At 38.9% G+C, this 15,843-nt stretch overlaps 1 protein-coding gene across 3 annotated transcripts; it reads right to left on the reverse strand.

The window, feature by feature from the left end:
* Window positions 1-155: 155 nt before the first annotated feature.
* Window positions 156-10,519, reverse strand: LOC113344956 (E3 ubiquitin-protein ligase PRT6-like). Of its 3 annotated transcripts, none has more exons than XM_026588827.1 (19): window positions 10,175-10,519; window positions 8,975-10,093; window positions 7,081-8,321; window positions 6,825-6,965; window positions 6,435-6,678; window positions 5,627-6,334; window positions 5,134-5,301; window positions 4,326-4,987; window positions 4,037-4,088; window positions 3,294-3,951; window positions 2,946-3,154; window positions 2,300-2,844; window positions 2,035-2,139; window positions 1,881-1,947; window positions 1,718-1,795; window positions 1,322-1,390; window positions 1,114-1,223; window positions 854-1,006; window positions 156-748 (listed from the first exon to the last, which is right to left on the reverse strand). In XM_026588827.1, the coding sequence occupies exons 1-17, from the start codon at window positions 10,241-10,243 to the stop codon at window positions 1,149-1,151; spliced, it is 6,210 nt and encodes a 2,069-aa protein (XP_026444612.1). In that variant the 5' UTR covers window positions 10,244-10,519; the 3' UTR covers window positions 156-748; window positions 854-1,006; window positions 1,114-1,148. The 3 variants fall into 3 exon arrangements, with proteins under 3 accessions (XP_026444612.1, XP_026444613.1, XP_026444611.1); XM_026588828.1 differs by having other exon boundaries at window positions 156-624; window positions 854-1,013; XM_026588826.1 differs by having other exon boundaries at window positions 854-1,013.
* Between the last annotated feature and the right edge of the window lie 5,324 nt (window positions 10,520-15,843).

A 15,843-nucleotide genomic window follows, 5' to 3' on the forward strand; every position in this document is an offset into this window, starting at 1 on the left:
CTTGGCACACATAGGCTGTCAAAAAAATAACAATTCATGATTCATAATTAATGTTGGAACCAGGTTTCTGAACTGCTTAAAATGGAGCCACATTTGAGTCACGTCCATCTCATCTTTCCTGGAGTGAGCCGGTGTTTTTTTAGTTCAGAAACGTGCAATGAAAACTGCTTTAAATGAGTAATGCACCAGAACCTCTGGGTAAAAAGTGTTACGACAAGTAAAGGCTACAAATTTAAAAAGGGAGAAGCATGAAAGAAAAAAAAAAGTTGAAAATGGAGGGAACTCCAAAATCCACAAAGCACCTGGACAGTGGACGAAGCTTGTTCCTAGTCTATGAGGATTGCCAGAGTCTGCACCCAAGGCTGAAGTTTTCCAGATTATTGAGCACCATAAAGACTCAACATCATGACCATCAACCAAGTGTTTCAAATTTCTGACGGTATCTACTGTATTTTCCACGTAAAGAAAAACTCTAGATTTTATTTACAAATTACGCCTAGCCAAAGCAATTCTCATAGAAAGGCATTAGCACGTCTACCATGGATGATGTGCAGTTCATATACAAGCATAAAACCCTTCCAAGAGAAATCACAACAGAGACCCAAGACCGTCTAGGAACTGAACCTGTACATGCACACTCCAGTGAGAGCAAGAATGGAAATGCAGCAGAGACTTCAACCACGCAAAGATCTCAATTTACAGGTGAAAATAAACCAATGCAGTTTAGGTCTATTTTCGAATATACAACCTGTAAAGTTCAAGTTTAGCAAATTTCTAAGAATTGTTTAGCATGTCAACAAAACAGTGTCGAATTCACAAAGATGGTGGAGAAAAAACACAAAAACATACTGACCTGAATGAAAGTCACAGCAACTAAATACTGGTACCAATTCCCAACTGCATCATATCTGCCGTCTCTGGCCATTTCTAAGTATGAACAAAATTTACTTTGAATCTGAGGTTGTCTCCATCTCCTTCTAATCACGTTGGTGTAGTAAAATATCGACTGCCAACTACAAACATAAGTATTTAATGAAATAAGTGATTGATGTTTGCAAATCAATAATACATTAAGCTGAGAACATAATAATCCAACCAACAACAAACACTCACCTCCATAAAAATTGATATACTTTTGGACAACTTGTTTACATCATGAAGAGACCATCAATGGTTGTTTGACGTAGCACATCTGAACTCCGATCAAGTCCATGAGAAGCCACCTGCGCAAAAGAGATGTTGTGAAATTGTCTTAAACAAGAATATTCACTGACAGACAAAAATACCAAGTGTCTGCAAACACAAGAAACTGAAACTTTACCATATTGGTCAAAGTTGCATAGCGTTCCTCATTCAAGAACAATGGTTTTCCCCGACGCATTTCTATATCCTGTAATATAGGCAGTTCATATTGATGAGCAAGGAGATGAATATACAGAGAATTAACCAGTAAAGGCAGGAAAAGCTTAAGAACCATATATGAAGCTATTTATAAACCCCTGACATCTTCTGTACAGAGTAGAATCCCCACATGATGAAGTGAAATCGGATGGTAAGTAGACTTATATAACATAGAAATTACATCACAATATTTTTCCTTTGGAAGGGGTCGTATCATAAATGGAATTTATATATTTCACTATTATATCGAAATGTGATAGATAGCAAGTCATTCCACTGCTCTAGCTTGATAAAATAACAAATACAAATACTTCACCTCTTCACCAAATGCATCTAAGTAAGGAGAAGGCCAAGGTGCCTGACGTGCAGATCTTTGCAGCAAGATGGTGGTTCTCTATCATAACAGGAAAGTTACGATTGTTAATTGCATGCGTCAATATTATTAAGAGTACAAAAATATGTGAAATAACGAATGGTACCCTGATCAAAAGATAGACTCCAATTCCAGCACCACATGCCATTGCATGAGATTGGCAGCCACTTTCCCTGAACACAAGAAACACACAAATCATGTCATATTTCATAGAAGAAAAAAAGCACCACTTCCAAAAAAAATAATGCACTGAGACAAACCTGCAGCACGGCTTCCAAGAGGGGGAACAGATCCTACCACACAGCAAGCATAGTGCGGGATCATCTTGAGCAGCTTCACACTCGGGGCACTTTTGCTTAATATACCTGCATAGGCAGAAACTATTTAATGGAAAGAGAAAAAGAGAGAGACTTCTCTAAAACAAGTGGATAAATATATACAGATAGATAGCAGATAAATAGATAGATAGACAGACACAGATAAGACATAGAGATCGACTAGAGAGAGAGAGAGAGAGAGAGATACTTCTCGAGGAGATCCTGGTATATGAGAGGCAAGCGCATCAACCTAAATGGCACAGCGGGAGTAGAGTGGAAAACACGGCCATAATTGCGAGAGCCGAACTCCCTAGAGAAATGGTTGAACCATTTCAAACCTAATGTGCGTAATATTTTGTCTTTAAAAACAACATCCAGGTCAGGGATTTGAAACATCTGTTCAAGTTCTTCAACTTCCTTGAGCTCGATAGGAAGGTCATTTAGCGAGGAGACCAATGCACTGTCGTTCAAATTTGATGATACCCAATTCCTCTCATGTGATCTGTCACTAAAGGGTTCTGGTGTAGAAGATTTCAACAACTTCCAGAGTAAAGCACATCTTCGCAAGTAAGGATAACTCATTCTGCGAACAATATCTTTAGGCTGGCAAGAAGCTTCATCCATGTAATTAGAAACAAAATAATATTTGGCAGAAGTTCCTTCTACATTCTTGCATAAGTCGCTGATCAGGCAGTCACTAAGCCCTAATTCCGCAGTAACGGTTTGATGTTTTCCTATGCATGTAACCAATACCTGCAGTAACCAAAAGATAAGCCGTCATATGGGGTAGGGTGAAGAAAACTAAAAAAGGTGTTAAAAGCCCTGCGCACAAAAATGACAAACTACCATAGTACCTGAATTACAGAGACAGCATAGAAGAGATGAACTAGAGATAAGAAACAATCCTCGGATGACAGAAATGGGGATGGAAGAGAAAAGAGAATCCACATCAAAGATGAGAAAGGATCACGAGAAAGGACAGGATCTGCAGCTCTTCCCCAAAACTGAGTGTCAGGATAGACAGCTCCTTTGTCCACATGTTTGAGGACAGATGAGATATCACCTGAAAAACACACTTCACATGTCATAAATTGCAGATTCTATGATGCAAGACAAAATGACCCGTGCCAGTTAAATGACACCACTTTGACTAAAAGCAACTAAGATCATCAATAAATGAAATATTATAAGTAAGGAAGCACCTATTCCACTAACTGCTGCGGGAGAAATTTCATTATCCAAAGAAACACCAGAGCAGATAGAGGCTGCAAAAAGATTAATAGCCCTATACCTAAGAAGCACCTGAAGCAAATTCTCATTTCTAGTGTTTAGAACAACTTGAAGCAACAGAGACAAAATAAATCCCGAAGAAGATTCTAGTTCCCCATATAACACTTCAAGACCAGACGTAGATGTTCTACTTCCACTGCACATATCAGATCTAACACCACGAGCGGCGATTTCTGTTGAGATGAGGGAGTACTTGAGGGTGTCCCACAGAACCATAGAGTGGCTCACTCTCCCAGATGCCAAGAACTTCTCGTGTTTGTCTTTGTCGGGATAATACATTCTACAAAGAATATTGAGGATCGGATCTAGAGTCGGTTGCATTTTTCTGTTTGGATCCAAACTGCTCACATGCATTCTACTCTCCCCAATAGTTTTGCTAGTACTTTGGAGGAGGGTCAGGGATAGGGAAAGGCGAAAAGCATTAGTTCCTGATGAGTTTAAAGAGCCTATAATTGGTCCTGCACCAGAGCTTGTGGATGAAATCTCTTTTCTCAAATTACTAAAATTATTAGAAACTGCAGGCAACACAGAATTTGCAAGTCTGCGGCATAGAGGACACAGGAATTCTCCCTGAAAGAAGGCAAATGTCAATAAGATAACCAATATATCCCTAAACTGAAGGCAAATTAAACCAATATGCAAAAAACTATCTTACCTGATCTGGATCAACCACAGACCCTCCTTCAAAAATCATCCGCCTTATATATCTGTGGCAACAATAATTCAGACAAAACATTGTAAGAAGATTACATTATATGGAAATTAGTGTGTAAGAGCTTATTTTTGGAGTACTTGCAACTCAAATAAATAGAATTAGCATGTGAGATTCAAGGACTATCCCTACAGCATGCATTAGACAGCACTGCAATAAGCTACAGCATCCCAATATTCACCAATCAGATATAAGATTCATGCTTCAGAACATAGCCTGAAATAGTAATTACCTTTCCCTTAAAGATGATAAATAACGGCTACGACACTCATGATGCACTGCATGGCCACAGGAAGAGATATGGATCCCGTCACTGTCTGTTGGACCAAATCCATCATATGCTGGAAGGCCCCCAGAGATTTTTGACAATGCATTATCACTACGAGAATTCTTGGAAGCTAGAGATTTCTCTGACTTCTGTCTTGAAAGAGAGGCCATATACTTCCCAAGGAGAGTGCATTGTGCATGTCTGTTTTCTGTTAAATCCTCTTTATCATGTTCAGTTAGAAATTTCTGATTAGCATCTGTAGCATTCTGCAGTTCTTTGACAACGGACTGGTAGATATCAACCTCCATCATCTCAATGGAAGAAGGTAAGGTATCCATGCTTGCACCATATGACGTACTTGGCCGTTGGACATTGGTAGTACAATCGAGTTGTGCCTTGATAAATCCCACCATTCCTTCAACTTCAATAGGAAGCCCATCATGACTGAACTCGCTAATCGCATTCTGAACCAACTGTTCTATATTGGAAGCCAAAGTTGCCCCCAAACCGGATTGCTGATGCTTACGTAGTTCGGCGATTTCACCAATCGTGGCCGAAAGACAATTCTTGTCTGTTTTTCCCCACATCGGAGGTACTCTCTCCACAAAACTTGCAAGCCGGGATTTCTTGTTATATAGAAGAGTACGAGATTAGGTTAACTTGACGGTGGTGACAGTTGTAATGAGTAATGATCCGCTCCTAATTCAGCATACTTCTCCAAAGAGAGAAGAAAGAAAAGTATTGGAAAGAAAACGGGTAATTAGTCCCTTACCTGGAGATAAACTAGGAAAGATAGGGGACTTCTCGAATCAGGATCCCGACAAAGGCAACAAACAATTGGTGTTGATTCCTCTGAGAAATGACTGCAAACTTCGGCCTCAACATTTTCTTCGGGTGTAAGGCTTTCCATAAACTTGGACTGAGCAGCTTTCATCTTTTCCTGCATATTGAACCAAGGTGAGTACATGAAACAAGACTGTCGCCTAAAGTACCGCATATCCTGCTGAAATCCACGAGATCACATGAAAATAAATAAAAACAAACATAAAAAATATGCATCATTGCTGTTCTAGTCTTTTAGATGAATAATTCATTAGAAAAGGTACTACAATTTGCATATCACAACAGGAAACTAGCATGCCATGAAATAAGATCCAATCAAAAAAATTCTTAACTGCAGTATGCTCAAATAAACGATTATCTAAAATGAAATGTGAATCCTTTAGAAAGCATTTAAAATAGAAAAATCAGATCATAATATCTACCATTATAGCAGCTTGTCTGGCTCTAGCTTTCAATTTACGCTCCTCAGCGTCAGAGCTCGAGCTACTAAAATCACTATTTGGAGAAGGATCCAACATCATATGAGGAACCACTTCTGGTGCCAATATTTGTAATTCAATCGCACAGCAAACACTAAGATCGGCGAATTTTTTCAATATATTTGCAATCAAAGCAGAAAGATCACACTGCCCTGCTTCAAATGTTATATTTTTATACATTCTCATCGTCGAAACTAGAAGAGACAACAAAGTTTTTTGCTTCACTGCATCAGAACCAACAGAAGGTCCACCTGAAATCTCTTCACTCGCCAAAGCTAACAAAGGAAGAGGAACTTCTTCCTGGCCACTGCTTTGCCTTTGCACGTAACAGATGTCTAAACCTAACGATAGTAGATGCAGAGCTATAAGGACAACTACATCAGGAGCTCGCGCATGTGACTGTTTATCCTTTAATAAAGCATAATACAATACTGCACGGATAATTTCCAACAAGGCTCTGGAAGTAGCTATTCTCGAAATTCCATTCAGAGGGTAAAAGACCTTCGTCCAACGAGGTAACTGACCAGCCAAAGCAGAAACCTTACAGAAACGCATGTATCTTTCTTCGGCTACTTGTAAATCCCTGGAATTCCACCGTGGGTGATACAAATCAAGTTCTTCCCAACATGACTTACGCAGTGAATATTTACCCTGAAATGAACCAAAGAAATAGAACATGCATATTATTGGAACATGTTGATGCATATAAGAGATTGCAAAACATGATGAGACATTAAAGAGATCACAAAACCTGCTTCATCCCCGAGGGATTGGAATAATCTGCTACAGAATCCAAAATCGTTTGAAGCTGACCATTTTTAGAAAGATCCTGAGGAAGAGATTTCACAAGCTGACTCCGAGTAGCATCTCCAATTGCCAGCTTGTAAACCAACTCCCTCCGCAAACTTTCAGCTGTTGATAGTCCACAGAAACGCCGTTCTTTGACTATTTGTATTATGAGAGTAAGCATTTCCTGCACCAGGACTGCCTCATGCCTACAACACAGTTTTTTAAAATGGAATTCAGCAAGCCAAATTAATGCCTGGACAAGTAAAACTCATGGTGTCCAGTGATGACTCAGTTCAAATTTTTTGGTAGAACTTAAAAGACTTGAAAAATATTCAGGAGAAGTAACACTTACTCATTTGACTGTTGAGGGTTCAGAGACAAGTAGCTTGATAAGCCAAACCGCTCCAGAATTCTTTTAACAAATAGGTCCGGTGGTGCTAATGCAGCACAACATTGCAACAAGAATATATCTAGCTCTAAGCCTTGTTCAGACCTGTAGGAACATAAGAAAGGAATTAGAGGAAGTAAAAGATAAGAGAAAACAAAAACATAATAGCAGGTCTTCAATAAGCTTAAAAGTTAAAAGTTGAAGTTCAAAACTGACTCACCAACGGACTGATCGATACCACTCGCAACTAAACATAGCTACATCACCATTCTTCCGCCACATGCCAGCACGTACCTGAGCGCAAAATACCTTTATTCGTAGAGGATGTTCCATGACGAAAGCAGAAAATCCAACTGGATGCCACCCAAGTAGCATCTGCCCAAAAAAGTCCTGGTCGTGTCCAGATGATAAAAGACGAGCCGAATTAGGGCTACTAAATTCTGATCCTCCAGTCTCTCCATAACTTTTTTTCAGCGCTTTCAGCAAGAGCAATGAAAGTAATCGATGCAGAGGAATATGAACAGAAATATCTTGTGAGCTAACATCATAAGCTATATTTGGCCAATCAGACGAACTCAATAATCCCAGTGAGTCTGACCCTGAACATTCGGCTTCCATGGTATCTTCATTAGACAGCCCAGAGCTACTTGATCGGGCAGAAATATCTGTCTCTTTTGTACCCACCAAGCTATAGCCACGTTTATCAGAAATGTAACCCGAAGAGGACAGAAAATTATGCCTGCCAAGATTTTCACTTGAAGTGCCAAATCTGCCTCTGGCTGAAGATGAACGGCTTACCTTTGAGATACTTTTGGGCTTTGCTATCCTAGAGAATGTTTTCTTCAAAGATAAGAAATTAGCAACAGCTCCTCTACTAATATCTTGAGACAAAGAACTATGGGATTCCATTTGTAAAGCATTAAATCCCAACCAGTTCTCAATAGCTTGAAGACACTCACATGTTAACCAAGTCACAGTAGAAGGAACTGATACACCATTTCCATTATTAAAACATTCTTCGCCCCCCTGTGAAGTGGCATCCATCGTTGCACTTCTTCCTGATGTACTACATACAGAACTTTGCTGGGAAAGTCTTCCTACTTTAGCATGTCTTAGGAGACTATCCCCATCATCCTCATCCATATCTTGTAAGTTGCTAGTATTTCCGTTCATTTCATTGACTGAAAATGCTCCATTCACTAGGAGAGAATGAATATTCGCAATTGAGTGACCTAGAACGAAAGGAATGTGCATACTCTCATTTTCTTCCTCCACATGAAGACCTGTTACTCTCTTCTGGGGATTCATACCTTGCACAAAAGCCAAAAGTCGCATCCAAGTTTTGGAGATATCGGGCTGCTCGTGAGTTACATACTTGGCAACATCAGTATGGTTCAAAACGAAACGTGTATCTTCCACTAGACGAACAGTGGTTTCATACGAACTAGCCCATTTACTAACCTGCAGAATGGTTCTAATCAGCTCACCACTAAAAGATGTAATAATATGGTAAAGAAAAGATGATAGTTTACATAAAAGTGGAGTTCAAGAATTTATTCAACTGGCATGTATTTCCAAGAAATATAGCCCCGTCAATAAGATCCGTGATTTCAAATCCCATAACAATCAGTTCAGACCAGGGAATCTGGCTGCACCAAGAAACTAAGAAATGTAGTAATAACATTATATCGCATACGTGAGACTTAGGTGAGGTGAGTCAGTGACATAGTTTGAACCAATCAGCTCTAAATTCAAAGGTGCCGGCTCATTTTAGTATGAGATTTGAGGCATGGACCTATGGTTGACAGTGGTAGTTGTTCTCCTCGGTGTGTGTAATTGTTGCCATGTTATATGTCTATTTGACACAACTTTCATTTAAGTATCTTTACAGGTATTGTCAACACTACACATCCAATAATGTAACAAATGCAAAAACATTTATAGAATTAAAAAAGAGCAACAATCATAAGATGAAACACAACACTACAGCAAAATGTGTAGATGACGACGAAATTCATGGCACTTATTACCTAGGGACAGTGCCGAGGCTTTCAGAGAAAATGTGTCAAGCAGAATGGAATAAAATTGACAAGAAGAGAAACAAATTGAAGTACCTGAATATGCCCTTCTTGTCCAGCACAAGAAGAAAACATGTCTTCTAAGCATCCAAAAAGTATGCCTAGAAGATTCATCTCTCTCACTAGCCGAGGTGTCAAAGTTGGCACTGTAAAAATTTGCACAGAAAAAGTAGCAACCAACTTATACTTTTCCAATACAGAATCGCTACCCTCTTTGATAGACTCTTTTATAGTATCAGGATAGTACATTATAAAAACTTTTGCGAACTCATACTTGAAAACAGGATCTCCCAATAATTTCAACAACAATTCATGTAGCTTTGTCGTTACTCCCTTGTTCAAAAACCTCTCCGCCCTTACCAAGACATCCAACAAAGGAACAGATGAAAAGATCCTTCTAGAGATAAAACTAAGAAGACTCTCACTGTGCTTGCAAAACTCAAGAAGCATTTCCACAACAGTGGATGTTAAACTGTGCTCAACTTTCACATGTTCACCACCCTTCAACGTTTTACTAAGATATGCCGCTTGCGCAGTTAACAGCTTTTCTTCCCAATAACCAAGAAGCACGTCAAGCACAGGTCCAACAGTACATGCAATCTCCTCAGGAAGAGGTTGTATCTGTTCAGCTCCTTTATGTTTCGAACAAAAACCATTTTGCTTCCATGCAGTTTCATCCCCACAATCACAACACCCACCACCAGTATACATAAGACTATAATCATGATCCTTATGATTCCCATTTTGAAAACAAGTCACACATATCGCACAAGTCGGATCATTCTCACATGTCTTGCATCGATACGCAATGTCATTAAGCCCCCAAACAGCTCCGCATACCCCACGTTGACCTACACTCAATTTCCCCAAATTCTCTAAACATTTCCCTGGTTCGTCTTCAAACATTAACCATCTTAACCAAAGAATACATTCTTTAAATAGTTCTTTCAACTTAGGACCTTTCTTCATAACCACATCACCTTCTCCGTTTTCAATTTTGGATACCGCTATCGTCTCAATGACTTCCTCATCACTAGGTAACACACCATATAACACAACATCATTCAATTTAGATTTGTTTTCTTTCAAATAAGCAACCAAACCTTGTTCGCCTTGTTCAATTATGTCCTCTGGTACTCCAATTCTACTCAATTTCTACAAATCAATTCACAAAAAAAAAAAAATTATACAAAATTCACATAAATCAATTTCACAAACAAAAAAAAAAAAAATTACCAGTAGAATTCGATCTCGAGGGCTGAGACCAGCAAGACCCGTAGAAGGATAAGAAGAATCAATCTCCATTCCAGAAAAGTAAAGAATCCAATCAGTACAACTCCAGTTACTGGATCTCCCCAGTGTGTTGATAGAATCAGAAACTGAAGAAAAAAAAACCTATAGAAACTGATTTTTTTAGATGTAAACGAAGAGAGATAAATAAAATCTAGGGTTTAAAACGTCGAAATCCACCATTTATACTGAATCTCCTTTTCTTTTCTTTTTTTTTCAGGAAACTAAACTCACCGCCTCTATCTCTCTGAAAGAAGATGAAGGTTTGGTTAGGCCTGTCTTTGGTTAAGATAGACGGTTCACCTATTTACACCAGTTCCGAATCTTGGGATGGTACTTTTTATTTAATTTTGGTAAATTTTATAAGAAATAATAATGTCAACTTATATTTAGTCTAATTCAAAGAAGAGGAATGTTTAATGGGTCTTTTTGTTGATAAACCTGTCACAATCTATGTCATTGTTACCACGTCCATTAGCAGTCATTATTCTCTCATAAAGAATTGGTTCCACAAAAACCATTAAAGGTTTTATTATTGTCGGTTTTTACTGTAACCGTGATCGGACATGAAAACTACAGTTTAAAATCATTTTCTTTTTTGACGAATACTTAATTACACCTCCATTTTTATAGACCTACCTACGGGTTGAAAGAGAAAAGGTTAAAGGTATACCAACAACCAACACCAACCACGTACATTGTCATTATTGAGACAAACCTAATCCCATGACCATTTGTAAACGTCCATCCTTGATATAAATGTAATCTTCCTTAATATAAATGTAATCTTCCTTAATAATTGTTAGTCAGAACTTGATACTCACAAAACAAAACAACACGACATAGGCAGATGTCACGGTAGTATAGTGGTAAAGTAATAGACTTGAACTGGAAATGACTAATTAATCTCGTAAATGATAAAATTTCAAAGCTATCTTGCTGATCTGTCTAATTTGTTAGCCATTGGGTCTCTAGAAACTTGAGTAGACTTGAAAACAGGTCGAAGAATGATTCTTTGTGTTGCCAATCATTTTGTTAAGTTTTGGACGCAATCTAAAAGTCTAGACAAATATAATTAATTTCGACCGAGATGGCCGAGATACCGCCGATAATATTGGTTTCGGTGTTTCACCAAGATGCCGATATTTTACCGGTATTGGCCGATATTTCACCGGTATTTACCGAAATACCGTGTCTCGGTACTCGACCGATATTCACCGAAATCCGATTTTAACTACATTAGTCTAGACAATAGTTTATAAAATTCTTGACGTGAAATTTCCAAAATTCAATTTTTAAGGTGCAATTAGATGAGAAATGGTTTATTAAATCACCATGATGCCGAAAGAATATTTGGCAACATTTGAGCTGGGATTACCTAATAATTTATGTTGTTTCACATGTTTAGGTCAACTAATTAACCTCAAATGAACATCTTTATACTCCCTGCAATTAATAATCTCCATCGAATGCGAAATTAATCTGTTTGGGTTTCTACACGAATATGTACGAGTATATAATGCGTGGTTTCGGACATTTTTAAAATGATTTTGGTCGACAATACAAAGTTTAAGTCTCAAAAAGAAAAATTTTATGCGTGGTTCCAAATCAATTCTCAACCACTCCATTGTGTATCACTTTTTGTCCCTATTTGTCTAAAAATTGAGGTTTAGCCGTTTCGCTGTACCAAGACTATCGGAAAGTACAAAATTTTGGCTTTGCACATGGACTAGAAAAATTGGACATGGGCACAATGACACGGATGAATCGGCCTAAAGGAAGCATTTGGGATGCTTAGCTGTTCAATGGGTAAAAAAAGTAAAAAATGAACGATGCAAGAGTGATGAGAAAGGGTACGGCTCGTTAAATTGTTAACCGCACGAGAAAGGGTACCACATGTCATCTTTATGCATCACCACTACTTTGTCCTTTTTTCTACATGCGTCTACAATTCGTCTAATTTGTATCTCCAACCGTATCATACATCTTGGTCATGCCCAAATCCTATTTGGTGCATGCTACTGTTGTATAAGTGCTATGCCAATTAGCACCCAAATCTTGACATAAGCTTGTGCACCTTTGCACAACTGGAACAGACTTAACTTGGTAATTATGAACATCACCATAGAGCTCAACAAAGTCATATCACTCAATGACTTATGCGGATAAACACTCTGGACATTTACAAATAAGGTCATAATCCTTGCAAATGAGGCGTCATTGCCTACGTTCCATGAAGCAAGAATGTCGCATTCTTCTTCAAACTTGAAACTCGTCTTTACTGTCCATGCACAACTGGAAACTCTTGTCTTTTCCATTCTCCAAAATCAACTTCAGTAGAAACAATTGTTGATTTGTGGTCTACATGAACATCCGCCTGTGGTTATGATCAAATGCAGGTCTTTGGACACCCTTGTCCAAGCATATTGATCCCACTCATAAACCAGGTGCAAGCGCACTCTTTGTGCGCATCTAGCATCAACGAAGATCACTTTGCAAACGCAAGACCGTGGTGTATCAGTTTTCCCCTAACTTGCGCTTCTGTCTTCAGTCTTTCCACAATCTTTATGCTATATAAGAATTGGCTATCCAATTCTTCTTTTATGGTATCACATTTCCACAAAAATGCTGGTTCGCAACCAGACTTTGCAATACCAACAAGGAACATGCATTCAAGAGAAATAACTTTAATCTTTCATCAACTGGCTACGATGAAAACACCTTCAATTCTATCTCATAGATAGGTTCTCCATCTTCTTTGCCACTGCAAAGGCCATCAACTTCTTTGAGTTCAGGAATTTTTGCAAAATTCCCATTACTAATGTACTTGGTACTGATAACGCTACGTAAGAATGCATTCCAAATGCATAATCTTCGTATATTTGTGGGAAACATGGACTTAAACACCTGATTTGTATCATAGAACTCAGCATACTCCTTAGTTTTGTCATGCCATCACCAGAAAACCAGGTTTCCAATGATTCTAGCATGTTTGTTTAACAGTTTGGGTTGGAATTTTGACACCTTTGTCATAAACTTTCATGGCATGTTGCTACTTCAAGCTTCAAAGTTCATTCCAATTGATCTTTGCACACAAGACCAACTTATTTTAGTCTCCATACTAGAAAAACCCAAACAATTATTCACTGAATTCGACAAACAAATGACACCAACTTGAGTAAAAAGAGAGAAAAAATCAACAATTGTGTCCCCGAACACAACTCTGATACCTGGTGTCACATGCCCATTTAATCGCCTAAAATTTTCATGGGACATGACCGACAATGATTATGGTTCAGTGAAACATCTTCACCCATAATTACTCAGCCTTGCATACTTGCATCAAAGTACGCATCTGCCTTCACTCTAAAGTCTTTGCACGACGGGAGTCTTTTCTTCTTTCTCTCTAACTCCTCATTCCCCCATAAGCATAAGAGGTTCTGCCATGTAATTAAACAATTCTCACACAAATCAGCAACACAATGAACACAAAAAATACTGCAACAAACCCATTTTATTGCACTAAAGGAAGGTTACATCAAACAGTCTATCACATGGACTAAACAGGACATCACCCTCTTGGTGATGCCTTATTCTCTCAAGTATGAGACTACATGTCTACAAAACTCTCTCCTATGTAAGCCTATTGATTTTCCAATGTCTCTAAACTATTTATATAGTGGTTACAAGGGCCAAAACTGTGCACAACACTTGCACACACATGGAACAGCCATGTGTCCCATAGGGTAGTTTCCAGAACCGTCAATCTTCTTTTCTACTGGCATTTTTTGTGTTGTCATGCAGATTGAAGCCACACTTGTCTTGAACGGTTAGGGACACTCTACTAAGGTTATGAGCTCACTTCGTAACCTCCTAAGTTGTCTCGCACCTTTGGCACGCTTGTGAAGCCAATAACCAACTTGTAACCGCCACCTGAGTCATATTGCACCAATGTTGCACATTTCTGAACTTGGCCTTGATTCGATGCACCGCCATCTTGTCCCTGCATTTTTCTTTCTCTAATATAATACACGGTCAATACTTGTGATCCAATCATCAGGGAGAACACCTTAAGATCATTCGGGTTATTCACGCGTCATATGCTTCACTTAGCCAATTTGCTTGACAATAACAATGCCACTCTTGCATTGCTAGCTTGTTTGCACTGTTAACGCTTTGTCCATACCTTGAACTAATGCATAGACTAACTCTTGGCCTATTCTACCTTCTTGCATCAACCTTGAGTTTGGGCCAACTCAATTCTACGGATATGCCTTAATGCCAACATCACATGTTGCATCTTGCCACTTTGGCCATGTCTTGTCTTTCCCTCGATGAAGCTTCATTGTGTCGGCCAATAAGCTTCATTAATTAGCCAAATGTCTTTACAGTGTAGCGCCACTTTTGCGCTTCACTAGCCCTGTAGGGTTTTGCCATTCTTAGCACTTGACAGTCTATGCAGTGTCGCGCAATCATTGTTGGACACTGACTTGGCCTGCAATACTATAACACGCAATCATTATACGTCACTTGCCTGACTTGTAACAGACCTCCCCCACCTAATCCGTTCAACGCCCTCGTCGAAGCAACAAATTATACTTGTTATACTTGTTCACTGGCCTTGTACGCTTCTGAGTTTTTCTCATAAATCAGCAAACTTTGCTTGGCCTTTAACCTTTCCAAAACTTCTTTGCCTAGTACTTTATGCCATCACTTAGCTTACTGCCTTTCCATTGATCCTACTGACTTGTAATGTTGTTGTCACATTGGCCTACGTTTCAACTTCAACTATAATCCCATATCAACACCCAAATGCAACTTGGAAATTCCTTTTGCCAACTCCCTGAATTAGGCTTGAATTTCGCTTGAATTTCGCTTGAATCATTTGCGCCTAAGTGCACGCAAGTAATGATTCTTCCCAACTGATCACAATGATCATTGTCATAGTTTTTTTTCCTTCATCTTGAGATATTAGTTGCACCTCGCAACATAACATGACTTATATATACAAGACTCGGTCTCATCCTCCAATCATATGAGCCTACGCCAAATCATGCCATGCCTTAAGGTATGCACTCTATGATTCCATACCACTCTTGGTATGTGGCAAAACCTATATCCTTTGATGCACCTTGCAAACATCGGCATTTTCACTAGATTTGGCCTCCAAATCACGTTGCAAACTTCACCTTCTTGGACTTGCATCATTTGTATGCAAAGAACCAGCACCTCGTTGTTCTTGCATCGTCGCAACACCTTGACTGAAATGCATGACTCTGGTATAGTCATGACTTAGGATACCCGGGGAATTCCACCATCACTTTTTAAAAAAAAGTATCATCTTCACGCGCCTTTGAAACCAGCAATTTAAGCATCAGTTGCTCTTTCAAACTGCTGTGCTTTAATGTGGCGGAAAAACAACATCATGTTCTGCCTAACTATGAGTCACTCTTAACTCATTTACTTGATGGACTTACATCTCCATTCTTGCTGCGTTATTCCATGACATCGCTGTCATATGCCGTCGCACTTCCACATAACCCTCAACATCAAACTCAACTGTTCCACCAACTCCTATTTGCTCCTTTCACTTCCAGCGTCTTCTATTGCATATT

The sequence above is a fragment of the Papaver somniferum genome, unplaced genomic scaffold, assembly GCF_003573695.1.
Source record: "Papaver somniferum cultivar HN1 unplaced genomic scaffold, ASM357369v1 unplaced-scaffold_80, whole genome shotgun sequence".
NCBI classification, from domain to species: Eukaryota; Viridiplantae; Streptophyta; class Magnoliopsida; order Ranunculales; family Papaveraceae; genus Papaver; species Papaver somniferum.